The sequence below is a fragment of the Bacillus rossius genome, chromosome 1 (genome assembly GCF_032445375.1).
Source record: "Bacillus rossius redtenbacheri isolate Brsri chromosome 1, Brsri_v3, whole genome shotgun sequence".
NCBI classification, from domain to species: Eukaryota; Metazoa; Arthropoda; class Insecta; order Phasmatodea; family Bacillidae; genus Bacillus; species Bacillus rossius.
This window is the reverse complement of record NC_086330.1, coordinates 294,153,949-294,172,819: the sequence shown is the minus strand read 5'-3', so window position 1 is coordinate 294,172,819 and position 18,871 is coordinate 294,153,949. Positions and strand designations below refer to the sequence as shown.

General features: G+C 37.2%; 1 protein-coding gene across 1 annotated transcript in view; it reads right to left on the bottom strand.

Annotated features, from left to right (window-relative positions):
• The window catches only part of LOC134527760 (E3 ubiquitin-protein ligase TRIM23-like), a 135,531-nt gene extending 117,981 nt beyond the window's left edge, over nucleotides 1-17,550 (bottom strand). Inside the window, exons 1-2 of the mRNA XM_063360693.1 lie at nucleotides 17,297-17,550; nucleotides 15,192-15,354 (exon numbers count right to left, since the gene is read on the bottom strand). Of these exons, the coding sequence (XP_063216763.1) occupies nucleotides 15,192-15,354; nucleotides 17,297-17,380 (247 nt within the window). The 5' untranslated portion in view covers nucleotides 17,381-17,550. The remainder of the gene's footprint in view (nucleotides 1-15,191; nucleotides 15,355-17,296) is intronic.
• Between the last annotated feature and the right edge of the window lie 1,321 nt (nucleotides 17,551-18,871).

Here is an 18,871-nt window from a genome sequence, read left to right as displayed (position 1 = left end):
ACGCTAGTTCATGTTTGACTATGTTACTTCCCGTATAGAGCGTTCACACGTAGTCGAATATCGATATTGATATCTCACCAATTGCATGCAACGCGCGCTCTCTGTCTTGTGCCGAGTTTACTACATTTGATAGCCTGCACTCTTTCGTAGTAAGTGTGTACTACAATAGTTATGCGTTAGTTCAGGCTCGCATTTGGGTCACAGATTTTGTTTTTCTATTTAAAGTTGAAGAAAGGTTTTTGTTGCATGACTTATTAATTTAAATTGTTTGGCGTGCTTTTTGGTACTCTACTTTTTAAATGAATGTTCATTCCATGAATGGGTTATATTTTTATGGATAACTTTACCTAACAACAATTGTTTTTCTCTCCTAAAAACACACAGCTACTTCTGAAACTTGATCTTATTATAAATTGTGCGACCATTATGCGATAAGACATGGTAAGCACTTTAATTTTTAAAAAATTAAAATGTAACAATCCGGACAGTAATATCGGTTTCACTGTCAGTAAAGGATGGTTTGGAAAGATACGCGACGGAGTTAAAGGTCACGCCCGAGCGGACAAGTCAACCAGCGGACTAACGATAAAGTACATAACCACGTATCTCCCATTACGCTGTGTTGTATTTGTCATACAAAGTGCGATAGGAGGCATATAAAGATAAATGGTGTGACATATTTATTGTTGAGTGTTATTCTACGCATTTATATTACGTAAAGTATATTTTACTAGACAATTTTGGAACACATTAATTAAATTAGCCTTGCTATTTATGGAAACTAATGCTTCAGAATACGCAATTTCGAATAACACGAGCATTTTTAGGAACAAATTAGTCGCGCTAAGTGAGGGATAGGTGTATTACAAAGTTAAAGCGGCAAAAGAGCTTTGCTACCCTAAGGACATTTATGTGACTAAAACATACGCCGAAATTAAGCTGCAGTCTTTAATGGACCATACTGTAACAAGATTATGCAAAGCTCAAGAAGAGACCCTGAAAACAATTACTGATTTGGGAACTTTAAATTTATTTGTAAAATGGGGTTGTGATGGAGCGGAGCAAAATCGGTACAAACAAAACTTTTAGGGAGAACAATGCAGTGATGAATATTTATTTAGCATATCAATGGTGCCTATTCAAATTGTTTCAGAAAATGACCAAGGTAATAAAAAGATTATGTGGCAGAACCCTTCGCCATCATCGACAAGATATTGTCGTCCCATCAAGTTTGTGTTTGTAAAGGAAACAGTGGATCATATTAGAAGTGATGTTGATAAAATAGAACAAGTAGCTTCACTGACACCCACCAAAATAATAATAATAATAATAATAATAATAATAATAATAATAATAATAATAATAATAAATGACACAGAAGTCTTAGTAAAGGCAACAACGATTTTGTACATGATCGATGGAAAAATTTGCAATGCCCTAGTTGCAGGTGCGTCCACACAGGCATGCTATTTATGTGGTGCCAAGCAAAGATAAATGAACAATGAAGACTCATCTTAGGTAAAACTGTAGATAGAAATTTTGTTTCTCTGGGCCTCTCATCTCTGCATGCATGGATAGGTACGATTTTTTGAAAGCATTTTGCATATTTCTTATCGTCACAATATCAAATCATGGCAGGCACGAGGAGCTGAGAATAAAAAGAAAATAGCAGAAAAGAAGAAACTAGTATAAGAAAAGTTCAGAAGTGAGTTGGGTTTACTAGTAGATATGCCTAACAACAGACACAAAAACACTAATGACGGGAAAACGGCAAGTAAATTTTTTCGGAATGCTGAAAAGTCTGCACTTCCGTGTTATTTCGGAGTGTATTAATAGCGGATTTTCCATCAACCTCAATAAATTCCAAGAATACGCGAAGGCCACAAGAGAATTGTACATTAAGGAGTATTCATGGTATTCGATGCCTGTAAGCGTTCATAAAATTCTTTTCCAAGGAAAAGACACAATTGCTTCTTGTTTTTTCTCCCAATTGGTCAATTTTCGGACGAAGCATAAGAAGCTAGAAATAAGCACAATAGAAAATTTAGAGAATTATTTACAAGGAAGACATCTAGGATTGATACAAATGCAGATTTGATTAATAAAACTTAAATATGATTAACTGTGGGGAAGGGAGAGACCAGCAAAGGAAAAACGATGCTGAAGCTGATGTTATATCCGTTTGAGTGGCCTAGCATCCACAGTACTGGATGTAAACAAAACCTTCTTAATGGTAATGGGACCAGATATTTGTTGCATTTGATTTTTGTACGCCATATTTAGTTGGAAGAAACAAGGTTAAGTTACTTTTTAATGCTTCGCTGAAATCATAATATTCCTAGGGAAACGTGCACAATGTTTGGCTTTGCATACCAATCGCATGACAAGTTGTTATTGATGCACATTGTGCATTAATGTCTACCGAAATTGCATATTATTATTTCTATCTCGTCTATCAACTATAGAAAATGTAAGCTATCAACTACCTGACTAATGAACCTCAATATGGAAATATGAGTTAAATACAGTTTTCTTAAACCTACTCAATTAAACATTGTGTTTGATTTTTTTTTTCACGTTTTCATTTATGTATTTTATTATAGATGGATGGAAAAAGTAGGGCTACTGAAAGCAAGGGCAACATGAATTTAAAATTACTAAACGTCCACTAGACCTATATACTGTTCACTTTAAAGGCAGCCGCCTGGCTGGGGCTCCGAGGCTCGCAATAGATGGGGCGATAAGGTTGATCCGGCTATGAGTACCGAGTGCACTAGCACTTTTGAGTGTTATCAATGCTCCCAACTGGCGTATATGCGGAATGACCGACACATTTTGTAATGGGACATTCAGTCGTTAACGTAAAAGGTTATTGGTGAAAAATTTGTAGCAAAATTTAACGCATACTTCAATCTAAGTTTTGCTTGTGCCCGGTTGGTATTTATGAAATATACTTCAGTGTGAAGAAGCCCTGTTTGACTATGTTGCAGTGCTCCAAAATGATATTTATAGCATGCGTGTCGTCTTCAAAGTTACATTCTGCCCTCGTCTTGAGTGCGTTTTCTTTTTGTAGGTAAACAAAATGTAGGCACGTGAAATAGTTCTGTCGAACAAAACGTGTTTTCAATTACGTTGCAATGAGTATTTGTCTTAATGCCAAGCGGCTCCTTTAAAAACAAATTATTATTATTATCGTGGAAAACAAACTTGCATACAGACAATTGTTGTTTGTAACTGCCGAAGAGAAACTTTGAACAAACAATTATGTCAGTGTGCTTATACGTAGCTCTCGTTTTGAGAAAATAGCTCAAAGAAAATACTAGGTAATCACCACACAATTGACTATCCTAATATATAGTATTACAATACAATTTTTTTGTCTCCTGAGCCGATAGAAACCAATTATATGTTTGTATAGGGCAAGGTGTTTCCCAGGAATATTTAAGGGCCAATCTAAGGGAAATTGTGAATTACATTTTAATATGGGGCTTCACGAAATATATTGTAATCATGTCAACAATAGCCATTATGTTATAAATGTTTCGGTAAAATTACGTTTACAACTTTACTGTTCATGAAACTTTACAAGCTGAATGTGATGACCCTACAAATGTAACCTTCGAGTCGAATCTGGGGGAAAATGCTGGATGGAATATGACAATGCGACTTTTCGCGAAATGTATCGTCATAAGGCCTAATTAGATATTGAAGTGGTCGGTGCGCGTCACTTGAACTTCGCGCCGCGCGGCGGGCTTCGGCGCTCCTACCCTTCCTACCTTCCCCCCCCCTCTCTGCGTCCAGTGCTGTGTTTTGTCTTCCCCTCGTGAGGTGTCCGCGCATGCGCGTGGCGCCCTCTTGCTTAATTAAAACTAGGTGTAATGCCTTGAAGGCTCTTCTTGTTCGTTAGCAGTCAGTCGGTGCTGGTCGTGAATTAAGCATGTAGTCAGATACTTGCTTTAGACAGAGTGTGTGACAGCGGGGAGAATGCACGTAAGTGTTGTAAGGTGGTGACCCTTACAGTAATGTAAACGGTACTTGGTAATAGCTCTATTATAAATTCTTATTTCGGCCGTCACCGTCTAAATTCTATTTGGCATTTATTGTTTTCCTTGATCATTTTTTGTATTAGTACCATGCATAGTTTGTTTGACGTCTCTCCCCGTCTGGTCTACAGTCTTCGTTAGGACTTGTTTTTACGTAATGTATTTAATGTATTAATTTGTGAATTTTCCTTTTATATCATGCCTTATCATGCTTTACAGTAAGCTTATACCGCCTAGTGTAGGTTAGGCCGCGGTCGCCTGCATGTTCATTTGACGTTTTTGTATTCTCTAATGAGGCATGTTAGTGTTCATTATCCTTGTGTGTAAGCGTTAATACTTAATTGTAAAATTTCTTTCAAGTATTTATCAAGTTAATATTATGTATTCAATCAAGCATTTAATCCTAAAGAAAATATATATATGCGTTCACGTATTTTGCCGTGGCATGTGTACTAGCACTATCAGTATTAAGCAAGTATTAATTATATGTGAAAGAATGATGTATTTGTATGATAACCACGTGAGGCCTTTGCCCATGATTAAACGAACTAAGTTAATGTAATTATTTGCTACTTCAACCTTTGCATCCATCCTTGGCTATAATTGTTAGATTACCTCTTTGAAAACCTTTTATTCAGCATAATTTATTCAGTATTTTTAAGGATTGTGTTACACGCAGTTGAAGGTTCACGTGAATGTACTTCACCTGTTTACACTTTCCCATGAAGCTCATGGAAGCCTTCAATATTACATTGTAAGTTTTCTCGTTGCGTTCATATCTGCGTAGCTAATCAAACTTTATAAATTAAAATTAATTTTTTAGTAATAAAATCGTTTCTTGTAAACTTTAATGCTGTTCGGCACTTCAAACATTATAACAATAACAGCCATTGAAGTAATGAACGGTAGCTGTAAAATGTAATTTATAATACTTTGACTTTATAGTTGTTAATAATTCACGTCTGCTGTGTGCACACTGTTGTACGAAACGCATTGATTGACAGCAGTAATGAGGCTCATAACCTACCTTTCTGTGATTATAATTTTTTCCTTGTTATTTGCGGGGGGAAGGTAAGAGACAGATGCTACTACGATCTTAGAAATATAAAATATAATATTAACAAAACCATCTTCCTTAACTGTGGTCAATTCGTAATATAAGCAAAGTGGAGATGTTTATGCGTTACCCAAAACAGCAAATACCCACGATATTTTTGAGTATTTTACGTAAAGCCTTCTTCTAATAAGTTATCATATAACAAAAAAAAATTTTGCGATAAAGGTAAATGAAAAAAGACTACGAAAACGTCTTTCAACGAAGCACAGTACTATTTTACCATAGCAACTGCATAGGAACGAGTTGTTTAGCTCCGAAATTGCTGTGCACTGGAATACCTCGTGCAGACGACTTCAGTAGCGTATGGTTCGCTTTACCTGTACGACGATGTCACTGATCCCTAGTCTCTGAAAATAGGAAGCGAAAGCTGCGAATTGAACTTACTTTTGTATTATACACTTGCTCTCCTTCATATGCATTTATATTATTTTGTCTAAATGGCTAGACCATCTATTATAGAATTGAAACTGCATACTTGAAACAAATGTCTACTATTATGGTGCAAATGAGACGTAGATAATTTAAAAATCCGTTAGGAGAGAAAAAACATAAAATAGAACCCGAAAGTTTTTTTTCCCTAAACTGTCTCACAGTAAAAATGTCTGTAAATATCCACTGAGAAAAATAGTCACTGAGATATCAACAAAACTGTTCTGTAATCCGTTTAAATGGTACCTGCAACAAGACTTTAGTAATATTAACAGGTTGTTTCCTACTTCATTACAATAACTATCGTTTGAAGAACAATCCAAATCTTGTAACGCGTTTTCTGTTGGAGGAACTATATTCTCTGTAGACAGAACAGACAGTTTTGTTGTTACAAATGTATAAATGATTAAAAATACTGTCTCGAAGTATTGTAAAAATTACTAAACATGTTACTGCTGAGCCAACAAACTGTTTCGCAAGCAGCACCAATCACTTTCCGTTACAGTTACAATAACTTGGTTCTAGAAACTATCTGATTTTGTTAAAAGTTTGTAAACTAGCTGGGTAACCTTAACAGTACTATATAATGCCCGCAACAAGCTTGCTTCGGTTTAAAATACTATCCTACTTGTTGTGACTACCATCTGATTCTGTTAAGTTTGCAAACGAACTTGGTAACTTTAACAATGCTATACTATGCCCGCAACATATTTGCCTCTATTTGAATTACTTTTATATTTGTTGTGCTTACCATTTGTTTCTGTTTCAAACTTTCAAAGCAGTGCCAATATTCGAACCTCCGGTCCTGAAATTAATATGCAGGCATGCTAACAGTGAACAATAATTTAAAAAAAAAAGTTTGCGTTTAGTTTATAGATGTAGTTGTGGGCATTCCCATTTTGTACATAGCTTTGTAGTTAAAATAAATATAATCTTACTTTGCATTCATACATAGCATCGTAATAGTATTTTGTGAGTGGTGATAGTAGTGTCAGTGTGGTCAGACCACTTGACACCCACAAAGGCGATTCACGTTCGATCTCCGGTGGAGTCAGCCCCCGATTTTTCGCAAGTGGGAACCGTGGTGGACGTTGCCGTTGGCGGGCTAGTTTTCTAGAGAATCTTCTGTTTCCGTCAACTCTCCGCTGTACGGCCTAATTTAATATCATCCTTCAAGGCACGTAGTTGCGTCCGGGCTCCCAGACAGAAATCTGCATTCGGTGTACAATACATGCCCTCGGGTACCCTCCCCATTTCATACATGTTTGGTAGTATCATGTGAGATGATAGAACTTTGTAATATGCACGTACACTAAATTTAAATTAAAGCAACCTTGAACAAGTTCAATGAACAATATTCACACGAGTGTGCTGGCCACGTAACTCAAGTTCAAGTTCAACACGAACCTGATTTAGGCCTGCAGCTGTGTAATCGGTTAAAATGATTTTACTACATTGGAGAGCTAATGAAAAAATTAGGCAGGGTAAGTAAATATATATTCATGAGTACACACAAAAAAAATGGACCACTTATAACATGATGCGTAGCATGTGGGCCATCACCTATGCAGCAGCTCACAGCCACAGCGATCTGAGTTCTACCAATGGGTCATGAATGAAATTTCGAGTTTTGTATTTTAGAAAGTCGGCCATAGCTAACAAGCTAGCAGAGCCATTATTTATCATAGCCAGAAGCTACCCAGCATTGCCAGCAGTAAACGTGCAAACGGACAACTGTAGTTTGCTGCATGGGAACTTAGATAAACTCGGTTCCTATTTTAGAATACTACCTGCGCGTGCACGTCCACCCACGGCTTTGCTGGCGTTAAATATTCGTAGCAATTTGTAATAATGTTTTGCCTTGGAATAATATCTTAAAATTTGATTTTAAATGCCCCACGTTTAATCGGTACGAACTTCAGACCGTAGATTAAAATGACTAGTAGTTTCACTTCCTAATACGTTGAATTTCGAAAAAAAAACTCATAAAACTAACTGATCTTATGACATTATTTGGAGTGACCAATTTAAGTTTAAATCACGTATCGATAACGCGTCAAAAATATTGAACCAGTTATTGAAAACATATTTCATCCAACTCCCATACCTTTGGAGATGAAATTTCTTATTTTTGCGTGAACAGCTTCTTCATAACTGATTAGTACTCTACTTAATGTGTAAACGCTATAGTTTCATAAACCAACACTTAAAAAAAGATTTATATGTTCATCATCTTTGCCATAATATGTTAATTTTCCGGGGGAAAACATGTCAGTTTGGAAATCTTGATTTGATACAATCTTATTCGACTATCTCTGTATGTACCACAAATGGCATATAATCATGCACTTCAAGTGCTATATGTAGTGTTAAAACTTATGCTACTCAATTAAATTATTGTGAAAGAATCAATTCACAGAAGTTGTTTATTTATCCGGTTTAGTAATATTGATATTTGTCTAGTTAAAATTATCTGTTTAAGATTTTGTTTATTACTTATAGCCTAATTACCCACTGACCAATATTAACATATTTTTGTTTGTTTATTTTAAGAATTATTAATTGATTTATTTCTTTAAAATAACGCTATTTATTTCATTTAATATTTTATTTGTTTTTCTCTATGCTAGAACATTCTCATATTACTATGCCAGTTGATTTATTACTGCTTTGTGAAATATTTCCTTACTGAGTGTCACCTATATTTTTATATCTTTGGTGCACAGTTTAAATGAGATTTTGGCTTTGTTAGCAAAAATTCCGTGCTGCTGATTCGAACCTTGTCCGATGAAGACGAGACTGAGGCGTAGTCATGTCTCAATTCATCCTAATTAATAGTTTAGAAACTTAGGGCCGTAATTATAAACGTCATTCGAATGACAACCAAACCAACTGCCCTCCAGCGCAATCGATGGTTTCGTAGATTATAGTCCTCTTCCGGAGGTCGGTTGACCGCCGGCGAACAACCGACCTCCACTCCAGGGTGGATGAGGTCTGGCGCTCTGCCAGCGGTCCTCCAGCGGACATCCGACATCTCTATTTGTAAAATGGCAACATATCTGATGAGGTTAGGTGGCATATGCAAAATGTTTTCAGCTTATACAAACAAATCGAGTAAACGGAATAATTGCTGGTACGAAAAAGATACTTTTGGGACATGGCAGACCCGTTTGATTACTGCTACGTGATAAATTTAAATAGTCGTACAGTTTGTAAATATGTGTGTATCGGTATTTGTAAACAAAACCTAACATCAGAGTGCAATCTTTAAAAGAAGATGTTAATCCTACTTTCACATAACCATATAACATGGTGTGATAATACTAAGTATCACAGAACACTGAAACTTTAGTTTAAATTGTTTATTTATATTTTTCGGTGTTTGTTTACTTTAATTCACGTAATTTTATTTATATCAAATTTATATGTCTTTCAATTGTAATAATCTCTAGAGTTTGTTTTGTTTATTGCTCAGAGCAGTAGCAATGTCTCTATGTTTTGACAAAATTTTCTAATGTTTGAAAAAGATACGTGATTAAGAGAAGGTGATTGGTCTATGGATCGGTGGACCTTTAAAATGGAAAATTTAGGCATTGTTGGAATTTTGACGATATAATTTTGGAGAGAATAATGAAGAGGAAGGTTTTGTGTGCCATTTTTGTGGCTGGTGTGTGTGGCCGCGTCGGGCATTTCCGACGCGGAATTCAGCTATATTTTCAGCAGATATTTCACTGAATAAGTGAGCTGTTGCGCCCCTGAGCCGGGGCAAATTTTACGGTAATATTTAATTACCGGGGCTACCTTTATCTATGGAAATATAAGGTACGAAAGTTTAATGTATTTAGGCCTGAAGTTTTGTGTTCCGCGAACCCCTTATATTAACTGTTTCGGCCTAGAAACTGATTGTTCCTGTTAAGGGGCCCGCCTACCTGGTCACACACACGGTGTGCAGAGCTTCAGGAAAAACAACGCGATTTCAAAACTACTCAAGATATCCGAGTGGGGTATGTTTACGAAAAGCATTTAAGAGTTCGCTGAGGCCCGAAAAGTACTTTTCATTTTGGATCATGTTTTTAAACTGTATTTCTAGAAGAGTTAAAATGGCTAAAACGCATGTTTTCAGAGTAATTTTTAGGTGTAAAACAAGTGGTACAGATTCTTGAAAGCACTTAAGGGGCTTGCATAACACCTTTATCTTCATTTCTCCGTCACCGCTCAAATTTCACAGTTATCCTGTGACGACGAGACGAATGCGCGCCAGTTCAGAGACTTGCGCTTAGAGGCTATACCGCGCTGGAAGCACCAGCGAGCGTCGCGCTTATCATCCCGCCTCACTAACACACATACACCCCTGACGAGGCGGGGCCCCTTAATGCCTCTGGTTTTCGTATGGCACAACATAATTATCTTAACTTTCACCCAGTAGTCTCGACTTAAAGATTCTTGTGTGATCCGAGGGAACTGAGTTAGTTGATTTTTAATTCACTTTAAGTATTATTATTTACCATAAATGAACTTTTGCTTTCGGTTGTGCCCAACATAACTATGTAGATAACTTATATTTTATTTTATTTTATATGAGTTATGTGTAAGCAACCTTGTTTCCCAGTGTTAATCACCTTATGTGTGTCAAACTAAGCTTTAATGTTATTGTGTTTACACTTATTCATAATTTTAATAAATAAAAGTGATAATTTTCAGTTGTATTAATATTTGAAATGGGTAACATTGGGCATAAGCTGCAATTGAAAAACCACTTATAGCAGTGGAAATATTTATGAGTAATATAGTAATATTAAAGTGTGGCGCCCGTATAAAAATAATAATAATAGTTGTCCTATTACCTATAGCAACTACAATTCATTCGTGAAATAATAGTAATTATATACAGACTAGTCATAGAAGTTATACATATATGATAGGTATAACACATGATCAGATGATTTAATTACAGAGTACAATTATAGAGTGGCTAACCCAACTTGGAGACAGTCAAACTGCGATTAATATAATTGTGGTAACGAGCAAGTAATTGTACAACGGATGTGATGTTTTCTTGGTGGTGTTTTGCAAATCAGTAGTGTTTCGCTCAGTAGGACAAAACAAAAATGGTACAAGAAGAATTATTAGGAAAGGTTAATGAATCACACTTTATTGGGAGGATCCAATCCTCTCCTAAACCATCCTACCCCGTTACTGTAACTAGGTTATTATGTACACTACCTACTGACATTATTGCTTAGTTTTGGTGCTACAGATGATAGAAAGCACATTTTTTTTTTTTAATTTTAGGTCTACTGTGCAAGATTTCCAACATGCAACCATAAGTTGAACTACAATTCTTTATGGAGTAGTTGACTTAAGTTGTGTAGTTGTTTGTGCTAATGGCACGTTCAGAGTTAACAGAGCTTTGTACTGTGAGTGGCCTATGGATAATATTTTCTGATACACTCTGAACTGACATTGCCACTATGCTTGGTTTTTGCTGGAAAAAAAAACGCAGGGTAGTAGTTTTTTGATTTTCCCTCCCCATCTTAAAGATCAGAAAATCAATTTTGTTTTAGAACAGGTAAAGATACAACTGCTGTTAGATCTCTAGTCAACATGGTTTTAAATTCATTTAACACTAACAACTTTATCCAAGCAAATATGCGTGAGTTGAGTAAGTCATTTGACTATGTACCATAATATTTTACTATCCAAACTACAATTTTATTGTATATGTGTTGTTGAATTAAATTTTTTTAGGACATATATAATAGGACGAAAGCAATTTGTAGAAATATGACAAATCCTAATGCACCCTAACCTTTTTACATGTTTAAATTTCTTAATTCAAATTGCCTCAAGTTTCTTGTATTCCGTCACGACGCGCTTATTTATATTCAAGTAAATAGCATTATTTCTTCAAAATGACAGTATGTTTAACACATACTCTAGTATTTACATTTTATAACCTTAAAACTATTTTCCGACTTTCGAGCCACCTAGCTCACAGTCAAAAACAATAACAAGCTAAATGCAAATGATTTTCGAAGGCGTTTTCCAAAATATCGAAAAAGTGTGGTTCGGAAGTATTTCAAACACAAAAATTCACAGCAACGTTGCCACATTTCAAGGTGAAGAGCCATCCAACTCTCATTCTTCGGGCGGTCAAATGGCAGATGTTTATAACTAGGAAAGGGTGGATTGCCGCCAGTAAGCCGCTGGGTGGGTGACAGCCGGCGGCTTGCCGGCAGTCATTCGAATGTCGTTTATAAATTCGGCCCTTAATCTTCTATTATCAGCATATTTTTGGCAGTAAACAAGTTTTCTACAGTTTGAGGTAAAAATACAGTGTTAATTGGTTTAAAATTCAGTTTTAAATAGTTTCTTTAGTGCACGATGTCAAGCGTCACCACAAGAGAAGCCTACGAGGGAGTCATGAAAAATTTGTTTAGTCAAATTGTCGACCCATACTTTTCGGAAGTGTATTTTGTACTAAAATATGTGAGTTTAATTCACGTCATCGCTCAAACGTTACTGGTATTCTTGAATTCGTGCTTGACGTATAATCGAATATATCTTAAAATGTACTAGCCCAGAGGTCCCGAGAAATGAATTTCAGTTGATCTATTTACTGATTTGCCCAGGGAATAATTCAAGTACTATTCACAAAAGTAAAAGTCCTAGTGAAGAATTTATTGTAAAGCTCTACAAAGCTATGCAATTTTAATGGTAATTGTGTATGTTATATGTGTGGTTTATGATAGCCAATGTTCATTCCTTGGACGTAAAGCCTTTCATTATTTTATTTTCACATTATGTGATATGGTGACAAGAACATTGTTATTGAATTTTCTTGCCACAAGACTTATTAAATTTATTATTAAATGTGTCTAGTTGCTAATTATTTCGTATTGCAGTGATTATTGTACCGTCTTAAGTTGTATTCTTAGGCTGACGCTCAGTGACGTGTACTCAAAAAATCTCACAGATAACAAATTTTCTGACATTGTTGAACTTGAACTGCAAAAAACCATGCAAAATGCACACACTTCACAATTATTCAAAAGAATTTAATATTATTGTAATATGACACACATATCGCGTCGCAAGAAAGTTACATCTTCCTACAATATACCAATGTGAACCCTAAAACTTATTAGTGCAATTCTTCAAGAAAAATTGTTGTTAAACATGTCATAGAATAATTACAAAACTTTGAATTATAGGTACACATACAAAACAGATTAAGAAAGAAAAGGACGCCAGTGTCAAATGGTAGCGTGGTGGATATAACGTCCACAATTTATTATAAATGTGTCTGTTAACACAATTTCAAGCCGTTCAGTATGGTTTTAATTTTTTGGCACAAAATAGCACTGAGTCTACAAATAACTGACCTGCCAAAATGTTTTTTTTATTTATTAAAAATAGGTTATAGATTATTTTTGTAATTAATGCACACATTCATTTAGAATCGACCTCTACCAATTATGTGAAATGTTTTGTATATTATTATTACATTTTCATAATGCTATGGCAATTCTCAACGTATTACTACTATTATTCTTTTTAGTATTTGCAACATATTTGTTGTGTTCGCCTTGCCAATTCATTATACATTTAAGTTTAATTTCTGTGGCTTTAGCTGTTATTGCCGCTGAATGAAAAGGTCGAAAATGTAGTGCTCATGGCACCATCTTCAGGTGAAATCTGAAACTACCATCCTCTACGATATCTCGTATCAATGCTGCCACCTAGGAATAAAATATGTTACTACATGAGATGCGAAGCGCACAAAACTTAAACTTTTATGCCATTGCGTATCAGAACCGTCACTCAGCCTAAATTTATTCAGCCTAAAATCGTTCAGCCTAAAAATACAATCGCTCACATACATTAACAGCCAAGATCAGAATTTCGTTCTGCCTAAAGTCATTCAGCATAAAGTAGCTCAGCCTAAAGTCACTCAGCCTAAAGTCGTACAGCCTAAAGTCATTCAGCCTAAAATAACTCAGCCTACAGTCACACAGCCTAAAATCGTTCAGCCTAAAGTCACTCAGCCTAAAGTCGTACAACCTAAAGTCATTCAGCCTAAAATACATCCAGCCTAAAGTAACATAGCCTATAGTCACTCAGCCTACAGTCACTCAGCCTAAAATACATCCAGCCTAATTTTAGGCTGAAAAATTTTAGGCTCTGTGACGTGTTAAAATAGCTTTTTTTTAAACAAAAACTTTTTATTTTGTTCATACAATCTCAAAAATGTAATATTTGGTATGCAAGTGTATTTCATAATAGAATATAGGTGTATTATAATTTATACAAAGACAGTGCCTTTAAATAACATTTTAAACAGATTTCAGCACATTTCACTCAATACTTCGCTTCAATACTTCAGGCCAGCCAGATTATGAAAATATCACACTGTGCGGTGGTTTGAAACCAAAGACATTGAGCTGCTACCCTGGCCTCCTCGTAGTCCAGATTTAAACCCTATCGAAAACTTGTGGAACAATATGGCATACCGGCTGGCAAAACAGAAACCCAAGAATGGTGCAGAATTGAGACTGGCAGTGCATTCACTATGGCAGCAAGTGACATGCGAAGAGTGTATGAAGCTAATACAATCTATACCTGACAGAATCAAAGCATGCTACAAGGCCAGAGGTGGTCCCACTAAGTTTTGAACTTTGCAGTGTTACTTGTTTTTTAGTGTATCTTTCATTTTTTTAAATGTTTTCTTAACATAATATAATACAAATGGATGAATAGTAAATTGAAATGTGTTTTATTTGGGTGGTCTTAAAAATTTTTCTGAAACTATATTATTTCTTGCCACAGTCCAAAACAATGTGTTTATAAACTACATCTAGATCTCAACCCTGGAATAAAGTGGCATAAATGTAATTTAAAATAACCACAGTACTGTTATGTTTGAAGAATAATTTGATCCAAAAATTATTAATTTTAAAAAAATGTTTTTGATTAAAGCAGTTTATTTTTTGTCACAAATATTCCCTGATGTGCTTAATTCCCAGAGCATTTTAGCTGGTGTCAGACACAAACACTCTTTGATAGTGTCTGTAGAGATCTATTCACACTGGAGTCCTTGTCAACTGACACAAAGGCTAGTGGATATCTCTAACACATAAATTTTTCTTCCTCAAATATGAAAATTTTCATACACTACTATATATTTAAATGTATTTTATGATTGCGGAGTTGACTAGCCCATCCCTGGTAATCATAAAGCAAGTAATCTTGATGAACACCCCTTGTCTGACTAATTACATTGTGGTTACTTACTAAAGATTAAGTTTCCTGTGTATCCACACCTGGTAATGCACACAATTTTACTTATACAGTCCCATTTTCACAATATTTCTTAATGAAGATCTTGAATTCAGCAGAAAACTAAAAATCCAATACTGTGAGGAACCAAAACTTTATGTAAATAACAAGTTTAAAAGAAGCACAGCTTATTTTAGTGACTTAAAACAATTAAACATTTTATATTTGTCGCTTCTTTAGGGATTTTCATGAACTTATCTACAAGTACAAATGGCAGCTACCCTGGAGTGTAGGATCGCCACAAGCAGGGGCGCGCGACTCACCGACGGGTGTGGGCTGCCGGTCGAATGGGCACTGGACAGCGTTGTCGCGTAGTGGCAGTCGCAGCAGGCAGGCGTGGCACACTGTGTGGCCACAGTACAGCAGCCGGGGCACCTTGTCCCCTTGCAGGCCAAACACGTCCTCGCACACTCTGCATTCCAGAACCTGTGGGTCGGGTGCAACGTCCCATTAGGGGCTGTGACTTTGGGAGGGTCATGACAGTGGCCTTCACTGGCCTATCTCATATTGCATCTACCCTCACAGTTCTGAGTTAATGTGTTATGTCTACGACCACCCACGTAGGGTAGGAAAGGGTAAACTTCTGGCTTGGGAGTCATCCGTTAAGATAAGTACACTACAGTTAGGTTGTTATAGTTGCCCTACGTTACAACCCTTTAGGCAGGTTTAAAAAAGGTGCCCTATGAAATACTTATGTGAGCTACACCGAAATAAGTTCCCTATTAATCAAAAGCAAATGATATTCATTTTTTCAAGTGACAACCCACCAGAAAAAAAATATTACAAAATGTTGAATTCAAGAAACTCAACTATATATACAGAGTTTTGTTCGGTATGTCACAAAACATATTATTTATTTTATATCTGCTTGCAATTGGGATTCCAACCGGTAGCAATGAGTCCTCTCCCCTTTACACTCCCACTCATTTAAGCTTTCTCCGTTGGTTATTCATACCTCTCACCTCCAACATCTTTTCCTCCAGCCCATTCCACTCCCGCCCTGTCCTCACCAGTTATGTGTGCTTTCATCTTTCTGTTCTTCACTCTGCCTATGTATCTTCAACTCATGGTCCCTCCTCTCTGCAAACTATCTCCCAGCTGCACCCAGTCCCCCTCCCGCTTGATTCCCTTGAAAGTCACATCAGCCTTTCACCCGCCTCCTTTGCTGCATTTTTCCCAACCCCAACTCCTTGATCATCTCCAATAGCTTATGCATCTCCCCTCTTGCCCTTCCCTTCTCCTCCACATACCCTCGACCCATTTCGTTACCCAGCGCTGCACCTCCTCCAGCTAGTTCGTCACCAAGTACGTGTCCCCCACCGCCGCTGCATACTTCATCATCGGCCTGATCGAACTGAAGCAGAATGACTTTTCCTTTACCTTCCTTTCTGAGCCATTTAGTGTCCAGCCAAGTAGACCCAGCACCCTCCTCCCCTGCTTCCCCCATCCCAGGTTAGGTTGTTCTTTAGCATTACCCCCAGGTACTTTATTCGTCTGCCTCCCTTATCTTCTACCCCTTCCAACAAAACACTTCCCTTACTACCATTCTCCTCATGAACCTGACCATCTTCATCTTGTCTACATTCAGCACCATTCCATTCCTCTAGCACGTTCAGATCACCTTGTAGCCTTTCCCCTTCCCCACATTCGTTCTCAAACCTCCTCAGCTTACTTCCCATTTCTTTTTGGTTATCATTTATCATGATGGTGAACCAGAAAGGCCCCGTCACAAGCCATTTGGTACTCCTGAGGTCATTTAACCAACTTCCGATCTTTCCTTAACCTATCCGTAACAAAATCTCCTACCCAATTTAACACCTTGCTGTCCCTTACCAGCATCTCTACTTTTTCCATCAACCTCCCATGTGGCACCTTGTCAAAAGCTTTCTCACCAAAGTCTATTAAGATTGCATTAACTTGCTTCTCCCCATCCACTACTTCAAACAGGTCTTCCAGTAGGTATACAGGCAATCTACATCATGCAAGAAAACTTCCTCCTAAAACCCTATTGTCTCATCCATCCACCCTAGCAACTCCCACTATCTCCATTACCTTGCCCACACTCAATGTAAAATCGACGGACCTTAGTTTGGTGGGTTTGCACTGTCCCTTCCTTCTTTGAAAGTCGGTACTACCAACCTCCGTACACAGCTTAGGTAACTTTACTTCTTCCAGTGACTGTGCAAATAGCAATTTTAGGTACCTGCCAAAATCCTTCAGCCCCCAGCTGTAGCCAATACCCCCAGCCCAGCTGACATTTATTTCCTTTTAGCCTCATAACCACTTCTAGCTACGTTTCATTGATAAGCTCTAAGTTGTACAATATAAAAAAAATTATTCAAGATTTATGAGTAATAAAAAACCTTACCTTTGCTCCACTATTACATCTGTACGACTTGGCGAGTTGGGGGCTAATAGAGAAGGACTCTAAATGGTCAATATCGCCAGCCATTATACGAAAACGTAATAAGAATATTAGAAATGTGTAATCGCTCAACAACAATGCCTAAAAGTTTTAAAAGTAAACAACGCAACGGTTCACGTTCATAATAAATATAATAACCATTTTTCATTCATATTAAATAAATAAACATCGTAGAGCAGGGCAAACAAAAGAAGTGTAAAATATGCTGTAAACTCTATGATGTAGATGGGAACCAATAGTCTTGAATAAAACAAAACAGATGTAACAAAAAAGCATTTGTGATATTAAGGGCAAATAATACCGTTTAGATCTAAATATTTAAAATTAAACTTAGCAATGTTTGACAGAGTTAAAAACTAAATTACTGACGCCAACCGCCGGTGCTCCCTCTGGTCCTCAAAGGTCGTTATGCCACAACAGCACTTGCTCCTAAGTGCATCGAACACGCCAGAGCGTGATGTCCGCCGAATGTGTGAAAGTGCGCCGCGACAAACACCAAAGCGACGTCAGCGCCCGGCCGGGTGTGGAAATGCGCCTAATTAATTATATAATTATTTTGTCAAATTAAAACAACTAAATTAATAACAATTTAAAAGAGGATTCATGTAAGGGAAATTATGTCTAATTGTTTTATAAGCATATATTGTGTAACTTGTCTTTAAGTCCAAAACTGGCCGGGACGGTTTTCCCGCGTTCCACGTGGTTAGGCGCGAGGCCGCAGGGCGGTCTCGCGCTCAGTTACCGTTGGGTGCTCGCAGGGGTCGGGCGCTCCGCGAACGTCGGGCCATCAACTTTAGCATCTCTTCAACATTTCAGCAATAGTGTAAGTTTTGTAAATCTTTTAATCAGCTCGGCGCCGACCCCAACCGAGTCGCACGATATTTCGTGCGACTCTTAACTTATTAAATTCTTCCCATTAGGAAACTTTATTTTCATACGTAATTCCATGTCCAGTTTAAGGACCATGTAGTAGTGGTACGCAATTTTCGGCTCATTAGCCAATTAATCGTCATCGTCGTAGATCCTCCGTAATAAGTGTTGAGAATAATACTGACTAACTTTCGTCTCTTAACTTTCTCCATTTTGATAGTGCAAAGTGTAACGTGTATTTTAAGTGACTAGCTTTACAATTCAAGGGACTTAGCGTGTACGTCGCCCACTGGCGTTATTACGTAAATTCAAAGTCATTAATATCCCGTCGCAGGCTAGACTGCATACCACCCTGAACACGGGTTTTCCTCTATATGTTAACGTGTCTGCAAAGGTCGTTGCAACATCAATTCCGTAACTTTCTGTTGAATCTCCCATAGGGACGAATGTCCACCGGTTCAGCCCGTTGATATAAGTTTGCAACCTATCCTGGCCCCGCGCACCGTTCGCATTCCTAGATACGCGTGTCACAGCAGTCCGACAACGGACGCGGCCAGTACCGGGACCAATCAATGTATCAATGCTGAATAAAGTGCAGTGTTTCGTAATCCGTTTACTAGTCATTTACAAGGCGTCCTGGGTGGCCTG